This window comes from Perca fluviatilis, chromosome 2 (genome assembly GCF_010015445.1).
Source record: "Perca fluviatilis chromosome 2, GENO_Pfluv_1.0, whole genome shotgun sequence".
NCBI classification, from domain to species: domain Eukaryota; kingdom Metazoa; phylum Chordata; class Actinopteri; order Perciformes; family Percidae; genus Perca; species Perca fluviatilis.
The window spans coordinates 34,094,866-34,115,133 of NC_053113.1; the positions used below are offsets into that span (position 1 = coordinate 34,094,866).

Genomic DNA, 20,268 nt, shown 5'->3' on the forward strand with positions numbered 1-20,268 from the left:
CGATACACTTCCACCTTTGATGCAGAGTGAGATTTATAATTCAAGTTATTCACAGACTGTATGGGGTCACAATGTAATTCAACTTTAATTTTGTTCTGAAACTAAAATATCTTCTTTATTGAATAAACGCAATTTCATCACAGGGATCATTCATGTCTTTTCTATTTTATCTTGGAATACACTGTATGATGCATAGTATATGTCTTATTTTACTTTAGTATAGTATATGTCATATGTAACTTTGTCCCATATCAAATCACCCCACGTTATAGGGCTCTTAAATTTCTCTCTACTCCAGAATCATCTATATATCTTCCATTAATCTTTGCAAAGTTGTGGTTTTACGGGCACCACTGGCCAACAAAAAATTACAGCACATAACTCCCCATAAAAACCACAACTTGCAGGCTAGCTGTTTCCTGCCCCTTCAAATCTTTTAAAACCTCATGTCTCTAGCTTCATAGGCCTAATTGATGAACAGATGGAGAGTGATACCAATCTTTTCATCTAAGTCTCAGCAAGAAAGCAACAAGCATATTTCCCAAAAATGTCAAACTATTCCTTTGATGAAAGGCTTAGAATTACAAGAGGGCTATTACCTTCTTGGCATTGTTGGAGATTTTGAGTCCATCACTGCTGACCTCATAGGTGGAGAGAGAGAGGGTCTTTCCAGTTGGTGATTGCAGAGATACGGTGCCCTGAAAGGCGCACAGGGGGATTGCCAGACCACCTGATGAGCGCTGCACAGGAAAACCAAAGAAAAGAAAAAAATCATCTAGTCATCTAGCACAACATCTTTATTTACGTATTTACCTGGCAGGTCCCATTACTTTATAATATTATTATGCATATTACTAAATTCCATCTTGGCTGCTCATCATGTTATTGACAAGAAGTACAAAGTGTAATGGTCCTTTTGCATCTGGTTCCCTTTGTTCAAACTAATTGAGCTTAGATCGTGTCCATGATGTTAAGGGCTGGGATTTGAATGTGTTGACTAACCATTTCTATCCCAAGAGTTTAAGGTGCACTATGAGTTCCTGCATGGTTTCAGGGCGATTTCATTGTTGTCTCAAATCGTAGGCATCTCTCCTTGATACGCTAGCTGCCTGCCCCCTAGCGTGCATGCACACTACAAACCATCTTGTCGGTGATTGGCTGGAACGTGGTTTGTTGTATTTTGGTGCACAGCCTGTGCTCCTAGTGTTTGTTTGACGTTTACAACCCCTTTGTTGTCTCCCGAGGCCAGGCTTTTTCACAGTGTATTCAGGGGGCAGGCAGCTAGAGGATCAATCTCTATCTTTGTCACGCCCCAACATTTACATTGGCTACACCACTGATCTGAGATCAGGTAGTCTTCTGAATTGGTTGCGCAGATCTCAGAAATTGTATACATTGTTCATCTGCTATTTTACCACTAAATTCACTTCTGAGACTTTTTTATGCGAGAAATCAACTATGTAGAGGTCAAATATGGGCCGTTTTACGAAAATTGATGGCTAATTGCAAATTTTGTCCGACTGTGTGTCGGAGTTCAGTGGCCGGTGCTGCCTGCGTTGCTGCCTCACTGCCCGGCCTGTCCTCCTTCACAGACCCCAGTCTGCTGTGAGGTAGATGGAGCTCCGTCACGGCTGGCAGCCCACGGTGCTCCATACCCGCGCAAAGTCACCATTTCTGGGTTACTGGACTACCAAACGCCGCTGCCCTGACGGAGCTCCAGGGCCTGCAGCTCGCTGTTCTCCCTCCGCTCTTCCTGCTAAATGGCCAGTGTGTGTGAGTGAGAGCGCGGTCAGCGAGCTTGTTACACCCGCAATCTCTTACCACAGGTTCCAGTTAATCTGATAATGGATATGTGTGTTGAGTTATTTAAACAAACGATCGGGGAAATAAACTCCTCTTGTCCACGAGTCTCATTGATAGAGCCCGCGGCTGGACGGAGCTCTATCAATGAGAGCTAGCTAGCCTCCTCCTAGACCTCTGAAATTCACAAAAATGCATTAAATTGAAACCTGACAAAGCTTAGCTTTGTAAGGCCTTAGGGTAGCTGTGATATATATGCCGTGATGAAATTCAAAGTGTAAATATACTCCAGTTATGCCGAAAGTGCCCATAGGATTGAAGGGACGCTAGCAGCTAACGAAACCCCTCATATTCACAAAAGTGCATTAAATTGAAATTGGACACAAGTGTTAGCTTTGTAAGACTGCTGTAATATAAGTGGTGTGACGAAATTCAAACTGTAAATATACTATAGTTATGCCGGCAGCCGGCCAGCTCCATGGAGCCCCGGGCCCCGGTAGTCCAGTAACCCAGAAACAGTGACTTTGCCTTGGTTATGGAGCCCAGGCTTTCTTGTCAGACTGTGTGGAGCTTATGAAGTCCGACACGTCTTACCAAATTTGCAATTAGCCATAAATGTTCGTAAAACGGCCCATATTTGAGCTTTATATAGTTGATTTCTCGCATAAAAAAAGTCTCAGAAGTGAATTTAATAACGAAATAGCAGACAAAGAATGTATAACATCTCAATGTATGTCTCCTCTCCAATGCATGTGTATGTGGTTCTCTCAACCAATCACCGCGCAGCAACCAAATATTCATGAGTATACCATATTTGGAAGAAAAGCTTTTGTTACAAATAGGGCCATATTCACAGGGTAGTTAAGGGCCCATAAAATAGCAAACGGGCCATTTTCAGCCCAACCAATGTTACATACCCTTTTAGGAGACCTTAAGGAACAGTGTGAATTACCCTATATAATCATTCTAGCACACCTTTAACTATGAACTCTTTAGCTGTTATCAGAATATTTTTATCAACTAATGTAATACAATTTCTATTTCAGGGCTCATTTTTATCACTCATTTTTAATCATATTTCATATTCTTCAGCCATATTTTCACATTGTTTTCATTGAATTAAATTCCACACACGCATTAAAGTGAGCCTCTGTCAACTTGATGTGTTTGAGAAAATGCATATTGCTGGCAGGGGGAAGGAGAAGCATCCTGCGGTTCGACAGTGGGGAGACTGTGGCAGGTCTCATTAAGCCCTCTAAATTATTTAGATTAGTTCAATGTAATGATCTGATTGTGACTATGACGCACAATAAAAACAAAGAGGATGTCAATCTCTTGTCCTCCCTGACTGTTTTCCTGTCACTGTCTTTGCATCATTGTGAATGGAGAGAGACACAAAGGGAGAGACAGACCATCATGTAGAGCTGAAAATACAATCGAGTAATGCTCAGAAGCCATCAATGTGGAAAGTGCATTGATGGATGTGTGTGTCTGTGTGTGTGTGTGTGTGTGTGTGTGTGTGTGTGTGTGTGTATTCTGGGTATACTCAAATGACTTTCTTGTTTTTATCACATTTAATGTTGCAATTCTTTTGCAAACATTTCGATTGTGCATTGTTTTTAAAGTATTGCTTTTGCAGCATGGCTGAGTGGCTTTGAATTACCATTATATTTTCCATTCATGTTGCCCGAAGGATGAATTTTGGTGATCCCCGACTTTTCCTCTGGCACCACCATGGGCTTGACATTTTTATTTTAGTAGCAAAATTTTTTTGTAGTGAAATGCCTCGATACATATTGACTATGTTGAAACATGGAAAAGGAAACAATTAAAACAATTAATCGTAATGACTTTGGTGATCTATTGACTTTCCATCTAATGCCACTGTTACGGTCACATTTGGGGTTATGAATATGATTGAAATGTCTCAACAAGCATTTGATGGATTGGTATAACATTTTGTACAGACATTCATGTTCCCCTCAGGATGAATTGTAATAACTTTGGTGATACCCGTTTTTTATCATCCGGTCAACATTTTAATTTATGACCATATACCTGCAAAACCAATGACATTCCCATTAGCCTCAGCTGGACTTTGTGTTTAGGTAATGCGAATTACCAAATGTTAATATGCTAACACACTAAACAAAGGTGATAGACATGGTAAAAATTATAACAAAACATCAGCATGTTAGCATGTCATTGTGAGCATGTTAGCGTGCTAAATTTGGCAATAAGTTCAAAGCACCGCTGTGCCTAAATACAGCCTCACAGAGGTTCTGTCGTGGCTGTGTACATTTTTTCCGTACCTATATTTTAACGAATGAAATATACCACCTATTTTGAATAAGCAACTGTCCAGTATCTGTTGTTGACGCCTACAGAACCTGGCATTTTATTGATTCTTGTTGTGTTATTTTCTTATTTTCCTGTCCATTCAAAATCAATAGCTTTTTTTTATTCTCCACCTTGTAGCCTTTTGGTGAGAACATTTATTTACAGTTTGAAATGTGTCCTAAGGGTACAAGGTTTCAATTCTCTACATCTGAATGCACATTAGATGCGCCCCCAGCTCTATGCTTGCTAGCAGGGAGCATAAAGTCACAGAGAGGGTAAAGATGTCTTTAAGCTCTAATTCCACCTCTCCCTGTGGATGCTGAAGGCCAAAGGGGCTGACAGTAAGGAGGACAGACGCTTGGTAATGACATCTAGCTTGCTAACGAGGAACAAAACACAGTCAGGAAGCGCTATAAATCCCAAAGTATTTAGGCTTGTCTTTTGTGTTGCTTGGCTTTGTGTACATATGCAGTCTGTGTGTGTGTGTGTGTGTCTGTGTCTGTGTTTGTGAGCTAATAAAGGGGGAAGGTTGCTGGATCTGTGCAGCTTAATTATGTTATTTTTTTGTCTTTGATTTTTTTGTATGCAGTGTGTGACTGCACATGCACACTGTATACCGTACTTATATACTGACCCCAATCAATGAATAAAGCCTAAGGAAGCATGATATACAGAGTTTGCTTCTAAGAACTGAGAAGTAGGACAGGCACACACACACACACACACACACACACACACAAACCGGCAGTGAGCATTTCAGACTTGTACATGATGCAAACTGAGTGCCAAAGCCAAGCTGTAGATGCATGCTCCGTGGATATTTCACCCTCTGGTGATTTTCAAACCAAAACATTTCAGACTCATAAGTAGAGCAGAGACAGAGAGGAAGAGACACATAGATAGTCAGTGTGTTTGTCCGTGTGCACATATATACACGCATGTTTCTGCATCTGTTCATGTCCCAGTTTTGAAACTGTCATTGTTCTAAAAGTCACAATTACTATGCTGTGGTAGTGTTAGGTAATGCCTGCGGCTGCTCTGCTGTTTTTCTGGAGAAAAGTTAGGCTGCTCTCTCATCTGTGTCTGGTATCTCCAATGCCAGGTATACATCATTAAGTCCTTACTGTTTTTACCTTGATTAACAGTTAAATTGGGTCCAACAAAGAGAGAATTAGGCTTCTGGTATTACAAAGAGCAAATTATGTGGATAGTGATTCATGTGCTTGTAGCAAACTGTCTTGAGCTGCATTGTTTGCATTTAGTAGTCTTTGACTTCTACTGGATAGAACAACTATTGAGTGACAGAGCAAATAATACATTTATAAGCACAGCTTTGGGTCTTCGCAGAGAGATAACTCTGCACTATAGATACATAGATATAAAGCATGCCTTTGATTTACAGTAACTAAAACATTAATCAAAAATGGATTGTGTTTAATTTTTATATTAAATTGGCATACCAAATCACCTTGCACAAAAAACATTCACAAACACACATAACGGAGCTTACCTTGAGTGGTTAATTTTTACTGTAATACTGATATTGAATGATCTCATCTCCAAAAACTGCAAGACTAAAAGCAATGAACTGAGCTGTGCCTTGAGAGTTGGTCTGATTTTAGAGTGGAGCAGCAATGAAAGAATATTTGGTTTTGAAAGACATTTGTTATGCTGCTGATAGTGTCTTGATCAATTGCTCTATTAGTCAAATCCATTGATGCTTAGCACAAACAAAGATGCAGAGAGAGAGGAGAGGAGAGGAGAGGAGAGGAGAGGAGAGGAGAGGAGAGGAGAGGAGAGGAGAGGAGAGGAGAGGAGAGGACGACAAACAGAAAGTCAGGCATTCAGACAAATACGCACACATCATTTTCTAAAGCCTGATTATGTAAAGACTGCATCCTAGTCCAACAGCTGTGTGCCTCTGTATCTCAGTAAAGGTGCACTGCAATGAGAACACATTTAATTTCCCTTTGAACAAAATGTAAACACAGATATGGAGATTGAAAATCTATCCATTTTATGGTTTGGAGGCAATTATCAATCTTAAACGATCCTCTCTAGAGTGCATCGCCATATGTTGTATGCTAATGCAGCAATTGTTTGACTAGTTAGCAAAGTAATACAGTGTGAGTGTGGAAAATCAATTAATGCCAGCCATAAACCACAGAGGGACAGGTAGAAATGACTTAATTCAATGGTTCAACATCAGACTAATAAACTGAGGACTCTGGGCGTTTGTGTACCTGTCTGGGTGTTCTCTCTGATTTACTCCTGCACCACTCCCAGTCTGTCAGCTCGATTTTCCGACACTCCTCATGTGACAGCCTCCTCTCCGGGCCCTCGAACACGGACGACGTATCAGTGAGATTGTGATCATGCTCCTGGTGATGAGAAGGCAGCGAAGGGACACGGCAGAAGTCGTCGTCATCTCCGTGGTTCTCATGAGGGAGTGAAGGACAATCAGCCAGTGCCTCTCCTCCACTGGCCACCGCTTCCAACAGAAGGTCTGCATGAGAGGAGCTGTCCACAGGGCAGGTGGTGCTGAAAATAAAATCAGGCCCCAGGCTGGAGAGCCTGCCACTTTCTAATGCATCCAGGCGTGTATTAGTGAAGTCACAGTTAAAGAGGTTGTGATAGGCAGGCTTCTCAAGGGGTGGACTGTTATGAGACATGGCGGCATGTGACAACTTGTAGACTCCATAGCCTTGTTGGAAAGAAAGACTGAACTCAAATCTTCTTTTCATCACTGTGAAAAAAGTAATTAAGAATCATTGTATTACACCTTTCATCTACATCACAATGGGAAACTTGTTTAGGGGTATACAATGTAGAAAGACACTTGATGGTGAATTGCTGGTAAATTTGCATAACCTCATGATTTACCTGAAGGTTCCTGCATTGAATTCCGTTTGCAGTTAATGAAGCAGCCACATGGCATGTGGATCCAGCGCTCAGACAGCACGAATAATGGAGTGAACGCAGGGGCAAGCAGAGTGAGAAAGAAGCTCAGCGTCTCCAGGGATGAGCTGCGTGCATTCACTGCGTGGCGCACCAGCACCAAAGTCTGTGAATGAAGAGGAAGAGGGAAATTAATTCACTGAGAAGTCCGTGATTCAGTATGCATTAGGAAGTATGGGGAGGGAGACCCATGAATGAAAATGAAGCCCATATTGGGCTTTTTTGCTTTTGCTTTTCTTTTATTTCTGTATTCAAAAATAATATATCTTTAAATGCAAACACAATAGATACATAGAGACATAGAGACAAACCATCTTAGGAAAGACGTGTGTTTCTTAGAGACAATAAATAAATCACCCCCACAGAAATAAAATTCATTTTGAATTGTTAGGTTGTATTTTCTGATGAATGACTAATAATATCCGGGACTTTTGCTCATTTTCAGTGTTGCAAGTCTTCTATGCCATTTCTGTTTGCACATCATTGTCAGCTGGCTGCACAGCATTTATCATAAAATTTTAAATTTTAAAATTAAATGTGATGAGCAAAAGCAAATGATGAAACAGCGGCACTCACTGTGTAGCAATCGTGGAAGGTATTTCACAATGCAGCTCATTGAATGCTGCCCTTTAGGTGTTGACTAAAACTTGCCAAAACTGCTCTCACGGCCTTTCAGGAATGTTAATTGAATGGGACATTGGATGTAACTAAATAATTGCTGCTTGTTGTTTTAAATGTCAGTTTTTAACTATTAGAATGAGACCACAAACCATGATGAGATGTATTAATGCTTTCAAAACTGTAAAGATACCAGATTATGAATTAGTTCAATACAATACTGTAGTGATTCCCAAAGTTGCCTAGAGAGACATTCAATGTTTCATAATAGGTCTCTGTAGTAGCATCATCTCCAACAAAACAGGAGGAATATTTTAATGTATTTTCTTCATCACATGAAAGAATTTTAAGAGAGTATAACTTTTCTGACATACTGTAAGAGTCCACATTTTGTTACTTGTGTCCACGTGTAAACTTCTTGAACATCTCTTTGTTTCCCCCCAAAGGGAAACAATGTACTCCTTTATTATTCTTTGGGTGAAAGGTATTACATGTACTTTCCACCAAGTGTGTACTATAATTGGTTGACCCAAAGAGCTAAGTTCTGCTCATCTTACACGTTAAGAACTTAAATCACCAAAGTAACAGAAAGAATTGGGTGAGTTTAATTGGGGCAGACAGGAGGTTTAGGTTAAAGTGATTTTATTTTAAAGTTCAGTTTTGTAATCTTATTTTTCTAGGTTGTTCCAATATAATAAGACAGTTCCACTTGTTTGGATTGTAGTTTTATGGATTTTATGTCAGTGCAAAATAGGGCATATTCCCAAAAAAGTAACACTGAAAACTGGAAACAAGTTGGAAATAAGTACAAACCATAGCACATCTTGTTTGCGAAACAATAAAATACCAATTTGTAACCTACTAGATTACATGGTTTGCAGGGCATTTTCTTATTACTGTATGTTGTTGCTTTTGACTTCAAACATTGTCATTTGCATGCATCACGCTGCTTACCATCATTGGCATCCATAAAATAACTCGAACAACCGCCAGGATCATGGAGAAGCGCTTTTGCGCAAACACCACTGGGGTGTCCCCGACAGCAGCAGTCCTCTGCCCTCTGACAGACACTGGGGACAGACCGCTGTCCTCTTTCTCTTTGAGCTCTGTCCCGCATGAACTAGGGCTCAGCTCGTTGTAGGCACCGAAACTTTTGTCCAGTCTGTCCCGGGAAAAGGAAGGAAGATCACAGAGGGGAACGGAGCCACTCAGTCCCCCCGCCATCTCCAAATAGCTGGGGTACAGTAAAGTCATCTGGGACTCCCTGGAGCACAGCAGCTGATAGGTGAGAGGGATGAAGAAAAATAACAAGCCGCAGAAACACATGGAGTATAAAGAGAAAAGCAGCATGGTGTAAAAACTGTCGCTCTCTGGGAAACATCCAAGAGAGGCCGGCGTAAAGCTGCCCCATCCGCACAAAGGTAACACACTGACGGCAAGGCTGACCGCCCACACACCGGCAATGGCCCATATCACTCTTAGGGGCCGGCGGACAGATTGAAGCACTCCAAATCTCTTGGTGACATAAAAAGTGTAGGCTGCTATGAGACAAGCCTTCATATTGCTAGAAACACCCTGGAACACGTACAGAAGTCCAGATGAAGTGCACAGGCTGCCCGACCCTCCACCTCCATCTGCCTCCCACTGCAGGAGCATGAACAAGGAGAGAGGGACCACACTGAGCAGGTCGTCCACCGACATGGAAGCCACAATGAGACATAGGGATGTTTTTCTCCTCATCCGAATGAGAGACAGCAGCGAATACACACCTCCGACAAAGGTAGCAGCGGCGATGATTACGCACAAGCCGAATAGCAGCAGGCGGATTTGCCTCTTCACCTCCGAGGGGTCTGTCTTCTCGTAGCTGGCCGTGGAAAGGTAGCTCTGGTTGGGCGCCGTAGAGCTAAGGTGCGTCGTGGACATTTTCAATACATTAACTTCTCTGTCTCTTTTGGCCCTTTTAATTGGTCAAATCGGACTCATTATCCTGTAAAGTTTACCGCGGTGCAAAGATGTAAGGATGGCACAACTTGCGCCGCATCTCTTAAAAAAAAAACACACCGTGTAGATGATGAGAGAGACATTAGGAAATATCTTTCTCCGTTCCAACTGAGAACGCACGCGTAATCAAAGCTTCCCGGTGCCTTGGATGTGGAGCCTCCGGGTACCGTGCTGGCAGACAGGCACTTGTGTTCAAATCGCGCGACCAGGGCACCTCTCGTTTCCAGTTGCCGACTTACGCGCTGTCGTCATCATCATTTCCTCTCACGGTCATTTGGGGGTGGGCCAAACGCTGCCTACTACTACATTGTCTCTAATTGGTCCGATGCATCAGGCGGCGTTTTCATTTACGGCTTGGCTCGACCCTCTCCTCAGGTCATGCCAAATACTGTCGTCCCCCCCTCTCTCTGAGGGACTTTTACCCACAACTGAATACACATGAAAAAGAAGAACCTTTTCCTGCCAATGCAGATTTGTGTTTGTGTGTAAGGGGCCCATCCATTTGTGGTTAATTCCATTTGGAAACGAAACTGACCATACAGACAGGCTTTCATAGTTGCATTTTCAAAACCTTTTTTGCTTAATGTAGTCAGGGAACTAAATGCCGGAGCTAAAATTAGAACGCAAACATAAATTAGATAAGATTTGAGGCTGAGCTGAGTTGACTGTGTATGGCTGGATGCTCTCCGAGCCACACTGTAAACAGAATAAGGCCAGTTTACTGTAAGTGCATGTGTCTGCATTTAATCCTGTTATAAACTGTCAGAGTGGAGCAGCCCTCATGAGACAAGAGGGCAAAGGACAAGATCATGGCAATGAAGTACCTTAAAAGCAAGTTATCCTTGCTTGACTCATCCAAATGGACACTGTGTAATCTTGGTTGGTTGTGTGTTGTTGGTTGGTTGTCACTAGAGGCATGTGTTTTAGATCATGATTTAGGGAATGATTAAGTTGTAATTAAACCGTGTGATAGTTTTATTAGATGCAACATTAAAGCAGGTTAGAAGGAACACTTTGGTAGATGCAAACAACTAGAACAACTCCAATTAAACAATAAGTGACCATGTGACTGGACAGAGGCAGATTAGTTTGTGTGCAAGTGTAGCCTGTGTGTGTGTGTGTGTGTGTGTGTGTGTGTGTGTGTGAATCCTTTACCCATGGTGTGTTGTCCTTGTCTCATTCATCCCTGTAGTGTTCAAGGATTTTCAGGCTGAAGGACTCCTCAGTTTGTTTAGATGGTTCATGAGTTCATTTATCCTCACAGCGGTCCCTAGATAAGTAAGACAGATAGATAGATAAATAAGATAGAGATAACTCTCCATGTGTAGTGCTCTGTTTATCACTAGTGATAGATTTGTAGACTTGCACCCTTTATGTAAATGCAAACATGGATGTGCATGATTACGATTTTTGTATTTACACCCCTCCATCATGTTCTCACTCACTATATTATATCATTACACAGTATCTGTGGATGCTCAGCTCTTTCAGTTTTGTACAACATATATCGATGTGAATGCATACATGGGTGTAAGTGCACCTGACTTTAGGTTTTGCAATTGCATTAGAGTTGGGGCTAAGTGACTTACAGCCAATCTAATGACTAGACTCTCTGGGGCCATGAGGACACAGAGAGGAACACAAAAGGAAAAAACACAATCTACAAGGGTGCATAAACACACACCCCCGCCCACACACACACACACACACACACACACACACACACACACACACACACACACACACACACACACACACACACACACACACACAGATGCACCAGCTGAGCTCAGCGTCACACATCAAGGTGACCTACTTTGTGTGTGTGTTTTGTGCATACTGCATGTTTTTATTGTAAAGGAATGTGTAACTGTGTATTAAAGTTCGTTATTATGATGTATTAATGTATGCATGAAATGGCACAAAGTAAGAGTGTAACTATGTAAAGGCTTTCACCGACAAGTGCATTGGTGAGGAATAGAGTAAGTGTAATTCAACAGAATTTTTTTGGAAAATATGAGAAGCTAACATTCTGTCGAAACACATCCCATCATCTATTCATGCAGGGCAAACTGAAAACAAATGTTATATCAAGGTAGTTTGATGAAGACATGGAAAGGAAGAGACACAACATCACTGAAAAATACTTGTGCAATTATCACTAAAGTCAAGATTCATGCATAAAGTGTCAGTTTAGATGTGAAAAACAAAAAGAAAACAATACAATACATCTTACATGCATTATGGATGCATAATGGGCTCACCTAACTCTAGATAAGATATACAAGCGTATATATCCCATAGTATAAACAGTGAAGTAGATTTGGCATAGCTGTTATAAAATGAAAATATTACACAAAATGTGCTCTTCATTTTGTTACAGTTATGGCAAATTTGCCTTGGCTACCATATTTAGCCATAGTATGCCTCATGCAAAAATGGAAACCTGAGTCCTCTAGACATTCAATCGATTTGTCTTATTTAAATTCCAGACATTGATCTCCTGTCAACAGCAGAAACAGAAACACTGCAGCGCAAAGTTTTCTAGCTTTAATATCCACGTTCTACTGAACAAAATTAGATCAAAGACATATTTCTCCAACTGCAGACTGATCATTCAGATGTTCCTGCCTGCTGACACATGATGCAGAGTCTATCCTGTGCAAACCTGTTTAGTAAACACAAACTGAATCTTCCATTATTATTATACTGTGGAGAGTTATGGTAAATTAAATCTCTTAAATGAGGCCTATTATGACCGATATTGTTCTTGAGTTAACACAGAAAAAGGTACTTTGCTAAAACCCGACATTTTCATCACAGCACCTACTTTCATAGGTTGTTCTACTTCAATAAACATGTGATGAAATCTCTTGAAGTCAAACAAAATTACATTAAAACTAATGAAGCAAGAGTTTAATTTGAGAACAGCCATTTTACAATATCTAATAAATCATTCATCCGTAATATTGGCTTGGAAATGAAAATGAAACCATGGAACCTCATTGTGTCTGCATCAATTCATCTAGATTATGAAATGGAAGCAGCTAATCAATGATAGATGGCAGTGATATGTTGTATAAACCCTTCAAAATCATGAATAATGTACTGTGTTGTACATATGCTCATACGTCTGCACGCATGTTTGCACAAAAAACACCGCCATTACTCAGTTGCTTACTGGCCTCTGGTGGTGCATCCTAATTTAGCACAGCACAGTTTGTAACTTCAGATTGTAACTGCTGGAGTGTCTCTGCCTCCTACTCCCTCCCTCCCACACACACACACACACACACACACACACACACACACACACACACACACACACACACACACACACACACACACACACACACACACACACACACACACACACACACACACACACAATCACACACAATCACACACAGAGTCTAAGTGCATCATTATCCTAAGTCACATCAAATATTAATGAAGCAGCACTTGACACAAAGACACAGAGACAGAATCCGAATGGAAGATTAAATTTGCATAAAAGAGAGAAGTAAAACTGAATGAGGACAGGGATAACTAGTTATGAATTCATAATGACTCACACTTAAACTCTGCTACTAGTCGTTTTGCTGCCTAAACCTTCGTCGTTGTCGCATGACTGTCACCTTTTGTCCGCTTAAAGCAACACTAAAGCACTTTTCCCGCTTCGGTCCCCCTACAGGTTGGAAGCGGAATTGTCCCATTATGCAAGTTTGCCAGATCGGGTAGCGGACATGGATGCATTAAGAGAACGGTAGCGGATCTGTAGTTCGAATCAGACATAATGAGACATTTACAACAGCGGTAATGGACAATTCTGCTTCTAACCTGTAGGGGGGCCGAAGCGGGAAAAGTGCTTTAGTGTTGCTTTAACTCAACTGCAACGGCCTCTGAAACGACCGACGACTAACGATGACCGGTACCCGGCTCACAGTGTCCTTTTCTCTGCAAAATTTAACTGTAAAGAAAGCTAAACTTTACTGTCATGTAGCCGGTTGTCACGTGACCAGCAGGTGGTTGCTGTATTTCATAGGATATCATATGAATTGTTGTGCATACGTTTTCGTAATTTATCATTATGGGTTGAGGGGCACAATAAACATCAAATTCTCAAAGCAATTTTTGAAGGGGACACAAATAATGCCAACTGCCAAAATGTTACAGTTGTATAGGATGTGTGTAGGTGTGATGTGTGGAGATGATGCTGAACTGATCCCCTAGCAAGCAGGCTAGATAACTAGCCAGCTGGCTCATTTTCTGTAACCAGTGAAAGCATGTTGGGTGGAACTAGCAAGCTAGCTAATCAACTATCCAACAAGCTATTAAACTAGCTACCGAACAAGCTAGGTAACGTCATAATCGCCAACACAGAGGACTCATGGAAAAAAAATCTTTTTTTTTTGTCGTGACTAATTTATTAATGACTCAGCATTGTCTGTATTAGAGAAAAGAATCCCTTCAGCCGATGTTTAAAATCAAGAGAATACCCTTGTCTACTTACTAGAGTTCCACAAAGTGATTGAAATTTTGTTCTCTCTCAGTAGTTAATATGAATGATTTTAGTTCACAATTCCGTCTTTCCTCTTTCCTTGACGGTATTTCCTTGCTTAGCCACAATGGATGGACAGAAACACAAGAAATATATTTCTTACAAAAAAGAATGTAAATCTTGATTTGTCTACGTCAGACTGCTGAAGCCCCATGTTAGGTTCAGATAAACTTTGAAACATATTTTACGAGGACCGTGGATTTGGTCCCTGATCACTTGCATTGTATTAGGGAGGGATCTCTTTAGGGTCTGTATGAACAGTGGAAATAATTACACAGAGCAAAAAATATTTACATATGGGCTGTACTTAAATTGTGAACCTATCCTGTAAGTATTACCAGGTCACAAATAGTTTTGGATATGTCCACCAGATGGACCTATTGCTCTGTGGAAAAGCTGGCCTATGTGATGGACAAACCAAACATAATCCTGGATAATGGGTCACTCGGGATGAGGCAGATGTAACAAAGTATTGCCTAAAGCCACTATAAGCTGAACAAAACCAGAGCCAGACAACAATGTCTTCTAAATCCATATATGCTTTCCTGCAGGATTGTAACCCTGATAGTGTTATGTGAGGACGCTCGTGCCGCTCTGCAAGTTCTGACCACAGAGGATCCGGTGCGGATTCATGTTGGGTCACAGCTACAGTCCTTAAGGGACAGAAATGCTCAAAGCATCTGACTGTGAAGAAATGTGACTAATTAGCTCTCTGTTTTTTGACCATCTCTCTCTATGATTTCCAAACCTCCATCCCGACAACCTGCGCCACACTAATCAGCATAATGAATTCCTCCAGCATGCCTGGCTTAATGGAATCAATTACTCGCAAAAGAAGAAAAGATCTGGTAAGAAAACAAGCAGCCCAGAGTAATTTACCTGGATGGTTACAGAGAGAACATTAAGACAAACCTACGTTGCTTGTCTGAGTGTTTATGCAGAGAAACTGATGATGATAAACTATTATTTGTTTTCTTTTTTATTGGAGCAAAAGACAGCGTTAAGTAGAGGGAGAGAGAGGAGATAAAAGGAGAGCAGGATAAGGAGGAGATGTGACGAACACATCTGTTTTTCTGTGTGTGTTTGTTTCAGCTTTGAATCTTGTTTCCCCTCCCTGGCTGTGTGCTGTGGGTGATGTGTGTATATTTCAACATTAATGAGCAGACTGGAGATTTTCATTAAGGTCCCATTAGTACCTATTTTTCCCTCTGGGCCCCATCTCACGACCGTTTTCTCATTCATTCCTCTGATGCAATAACCATCAAGAGGCAGACAGAGAGTGGCAGCAGACATGGCGTACTGTTAAAGGAATTCTGTTACCTGTCAACCTAGTTATATATTTGCCATTCCTTTTCGAATAAACTGACTCTTTTGAACTCAAACATCAAATGTATTTTTTAGAGAAAGACATCTGCTTGAAATGATGAAAAGGTAAAATGGTGAGAAGTAAATTATGAACTATGATGTTCATTAAATAAACATTTGTGCATTAGACATTTTCAAGTTGAAAGCTTAATATCGGCATTATCTAAAGCAAACAGATAAGGAATTGAGCCCGTTTTCCCTCAACTGACATATGTGCACTAGCTTGGCATCCACACACTGCTGACTAGCACAGCTGGGCAAACCTTTAAAAACCTTTCAAGCAGGCCTGCTATCAAACCAGAGCACTCTTCAAAACACTGTGGAAGTGTTGCAACTCCCCAGCAAGTCAACTGGCAGCAGATTTGTATCTTGGGGTTTTCAATCTTGGTCTTTCCAATCCAGTGCGCTTCTGAGACAGAGATGAACAGTTTGAAAAAGTTGGCTGGCGTAAAAAAAAAGGTTTTATTTGTGAACATCGCTAAAAATAACAAGCGTGTTTCACCACAGGGGTTCACAACTTACAGTGGATGTTGGATGTGCTTTTATCACAGAACATTAGAGGGCAGTGGCTTTAAATAAAGCACCAAAGCAGCTTCCACATCAACCAGAATCCTTTAAAATACATTGGAGAGGTTGACAGCACTCAGTAGTTAGTGTTACCGTAACAAGTCTCTTGTGTTTCACCTTCACGCCACCTCAACCCTTATTTTCTGGATAATTTACACTACTCAACATATGCTCAATGTCACCTACTGCTTAAACTTTGAGGAAGATGGAAAACACAAATAGCAGTCATCGTCTGGTGCATTGAGAAGAAAATAGTAGAGATGGACACATTGTCTGTGTCTGTGTTGACTGTTTAAAGTCAAGTTGAGTAAAACATTTCCTGTCAGAGAATTTAGGACAGAGGGGGAGACGAGAGAGGGGGAGGAAACAGAGTGTGTAAACCCAAATAGAGGTGTAGGAATGTCAGAGGTGGACGACAGATTGTGTTGGAGTGTTAAGACAAATATTGCTTGAAACAGTACGATATCCGCTCACAGGAAACAGAACTCCACACAAAGGTGACCACAGCCAATGCTGTTGTTCACAAAGATGTTTGTCACAAAGAAAAGTAGGTAGTCACAGAGCCCAAACCCAGATATCTCAGCATTAACTCAAGGACTCATGGTGGATCTCTGTGGACAAAAAAAATTTAAATAAAACTGCCTTGGGAATCCGCCTAGACATGCCTTACATTTTGAGCAGTGGCTGCTTTTAGTCACATCCATCCTCAGTGTCAGGATTAGGATGACAAATACCACCATTGTATCTGCACTGTTATGCGCTTACAATATGCCATGCCAAGATACCTGCTGAAACATGCAGCGTGATAACAGAACTATGAAAGGTACAAAAGAACAGCATCTGTGTTGAAATCATTCATTGGTACCTTGAACAGAACAAACACTCTGTGTGTGAAGTAACAGCCAAGTATTCTCATTGCGTAACGGAAGATATTTTTCACAAACGTTTAGCTTATTCTAAAATCAGTGTTACTTGAAAAGGGAAGAATTATAGTGTAGCCCATAGTTATGCTATGCAGTTATTTAGAAATCAGGAAGTTGTAGCAAGCCCTCTTGCTTACATCCTCTTTCCTTGTCAAGGATGGTGAAAAAGAAGGGAAGGAAAACACAGTAATCGTTGAGTTGGAAAGATATATAGGAAATTCATAATAAATGGTTCCAGTCAGAAAGTCATGTGGGCCCATTCACAAAACAGAGTAACTACAAGGTACCTCTTTCTATAACGGCACCATCAGTAACGGGCTCATAATTTGTAACTAATTTATGGTTGATAAATTAGAACTAAAGATAGACCATTAATAAGAACAACTTTTTGGTCCCTTTGACTTGTGTTTTTTTTTCTTCTTTTTGGTAATAATGCTATTATAAATGTTGGTAATGCTTCAAAAATAATTGTTTTTGTTATTGATAAATTACATTCCAGAGACTCCAATCAGTTGTTATTTTTAAAGGCTTATAACTGTTCTAACAAAACATTATGAAGTCATTTATTAATTGCCTAAATAATTACAACTTAAAAAAATGATTTACAATGTGTACCATATCAAAACTGCTACTTTTAAACACAAGCAGTTTTTAGGATAGTCTAGTACTGTTTTAGCAGACACACATACACCAATCTTTGTCACGCCATTTGTGTACAAAGACAAATTGTACAGTAGTGGGAAACAGTATAGGGCTTTATCAGACTTGAGCCTGGCACAAAGATGCCACGGGGTAAGGGAACACACTCAGGAGAAGGCATGCTAAGTGGCCTTGATAGACAAGAGCTATCAGACCGCATTCCTTGTTCTGATTTCAGAACAGCGTGCACATGCATGAACACAACACACAAGAAGATGACCAGACATTGTCATTGACGAATAAACAATCAAATGAATGGGAAGCTAGAGAGCCAGATAACTAATCAGAAGGTTTAAGGCTACAGCACAAGCACTGTATGGCAGTGCCAGATTTGGGACAGATTACACATATGCATGCAACTGGACCTGGCAAATCTTCATAGCATAGCAGTCTTGTCCCTGGTACAGTGTGGGACCCAAAGCACGGAGAACAGCGCTTACTGTCCTAAGCTGTGAAAACCTGGTGGAACTCTGTCCAGGAGAAATTATCACTCTAAGTCTGTGATCAAAGATCAGAAAATCAACTTGACCGAGCAGCTTGACCTCCAGCTGTCAGCATGTGAGGCCCTTTGGAGGGACATGGGTATGTGTGTGTGTGTGTGTCTAAGTGTCTGTGAATGTGTGTGTGTGTGTGTGTGTGTGTGTGTGTGTGTGTGTGTGTGTTCTATGTAATTATTGTATCCTATTGTAATTATTGAAATGGGATACGTTTTCAGTTGGAGAAAAATTAGACAACCATGGTGAAAATGGATGCAATAGCCTATATGTTGCATTCAGCCCATTCCTCTCAGTCCTCCTTTGGTTGTATCCAGGGATGGGCTGAAGGGTACGGACATGCACTGGTCTGCCACAGCATAGATATATATAAAGGCTAGATGTCTTACGGCGGAGTATCCAGCGTCATCACCGGCGGCCATCTTGTCACAGTCAAGCTTTTTGGCGTGCTCTGTAGTACCTGATGTAAGGTGAGTGATCTGCACGAACACAAATACTCTTATCTCGCTGAAATCTTGACGGATTTACAAACGGTTTGGTTTCTTACAAACGGTTTGGTTTCTTACAAACGTTTTTAACGTGGCTATAATTCTGGATGCTTGAACATGTTGAAATTGCAGCTTTTCTTTTCAACAAACGACTTAATCGTACAGCATAGTTGTGTATTACGACTACTTGCGCAAGTTATCAAGGCTGAGACCACAAATTATATAGGTTTTACTGACACCAATAACGATTTTATGCCAACTAATCTTTTGTCTAAATTACAATCTTTGTGGATGTGATTGTAGTTATTAGCTGGCTAATAACAAGAAGCTGTGAGTGTGGTTGTAGTTATTAGCCTAGCTGGCTAATAACGAGAAGCTAACGTTACAGTTCGGCTGCTACCCAGCAATTTTACATCAGTGGGAGGGGCAGAATTGCTCTTTCTTTTCGCCGGAGTCTCAAAACGAGAGAGATATGACAATATTATGATATTTGGGATAATCGTTAATTACTTAGTGGATGTATGTACAATACAGGTCCTGTTACACAGGAACAGCGGGGCTATGAAATAGTATTACAAGATTGTTGTTGACCCAAGGCTTTTTAGAAGTTTGTTTTTACACAATCGCTGAATGTTTCTTTTGACACCTTTTTATAGCTAGTTTAGTGTGGTTGTCTTATTCTAAAGTACATACATGCATACATGCACACATGCATACATACAATTACCCCAAACATATGATAATTTAGGTGTGTATTTTTGTCCTTACCGTTAATGTTGAAAAAAGGAAAAAAGGGTTGGAAATGTTGACAATAATTTATATATCTGGGTACATTTATCACGTTTTTAAGGTTTCCCAAAACCGAAAAGATGAGGAGGCAGTGGGAACTTGCCCTAAGAAGGGACGGTTTTGTTGCCTCTGACAGGACACTGCTCTGCAGCGAGCACTTCAGGAGTGAGGACTTTGACAGAACGGGGCAGAATGTCCAGCTTAAAGATGGTGCTGTGTCAACCATTTTCAACTTTCCAGCTCATCTTCAAAGGGTATGTGTATCATTGACCAACAATAATTCAAGGTGTATAAGATTGATATATCAATATGTGATTAAATGTCAATTTAGTTTTTGTTACTGCAAGTTATATAATGTGTTGTTTATTATTATTATTTTAGACACTCAAAAGTTCTTTACTTATGTCATATAGTCTCTAAAAGTAGAACAGGAGCCAGAGCCTTCAGCTACCAAGCTCCTCTCCTGTGGAACCAGCTTCCAGTTGTGGTTCGGGAGGCGGACACCCTCTCCACATTCAAGAGTAGGCTTAAGACGTTCCTATTTGATAAAGCTTATAGTTAGGGTTGGATCAGGTGAGTCCTGAACCATCCCTTAGTTATGGCCTAGACTATCGGGGGATATCCCATGGTGCACTGAGCTCCTCTCTTCATCTCTCTCTCTGCAC

The 20,268-nt window shown here is 40.8% G+C and overlaps 1 protein-coding gene across 1 annotated transcript in view; it reads right to left on the reverse strand.

The window, feature by feature from the left end:
- Positions 1–9,955, reverse strand: part of LOC120548089 (probable G-protein coupled receptor 149) — an 11,681-nt gene extending 1,726 nt beyond the window's left edge. Inside the window, exons 1-5 of the mRNA XM_039784065.1 lie at positions 8,671–9,955; positions 7,024–7,204; positions 6,384–6,886; positions 600–740; positions 1–14 (exon numbers count right to left, since the gene is read on the reverse strand). The exon at positions 1–14 is cut by the window's left edge and continues 1,726 nt beyond it. Of these exons, the coding sequence (XP_039639999.1) occupies positions 1–14; positions 600–740; positions 6,384–6,886; positions 7,024–7,204; positions 8,671–9,639 (1,808 nt within the window). The 5' untranslated portion in view covers positions 9,640–9,955. The remainder of the gene's footprint in view (positions 15–599; positions 741–6,383; positions 6,887–7,023; positions 7,205–8,670) is intronic.
- Positions 9,956–20,268: the final 10,313 nt, after the last annotated feature.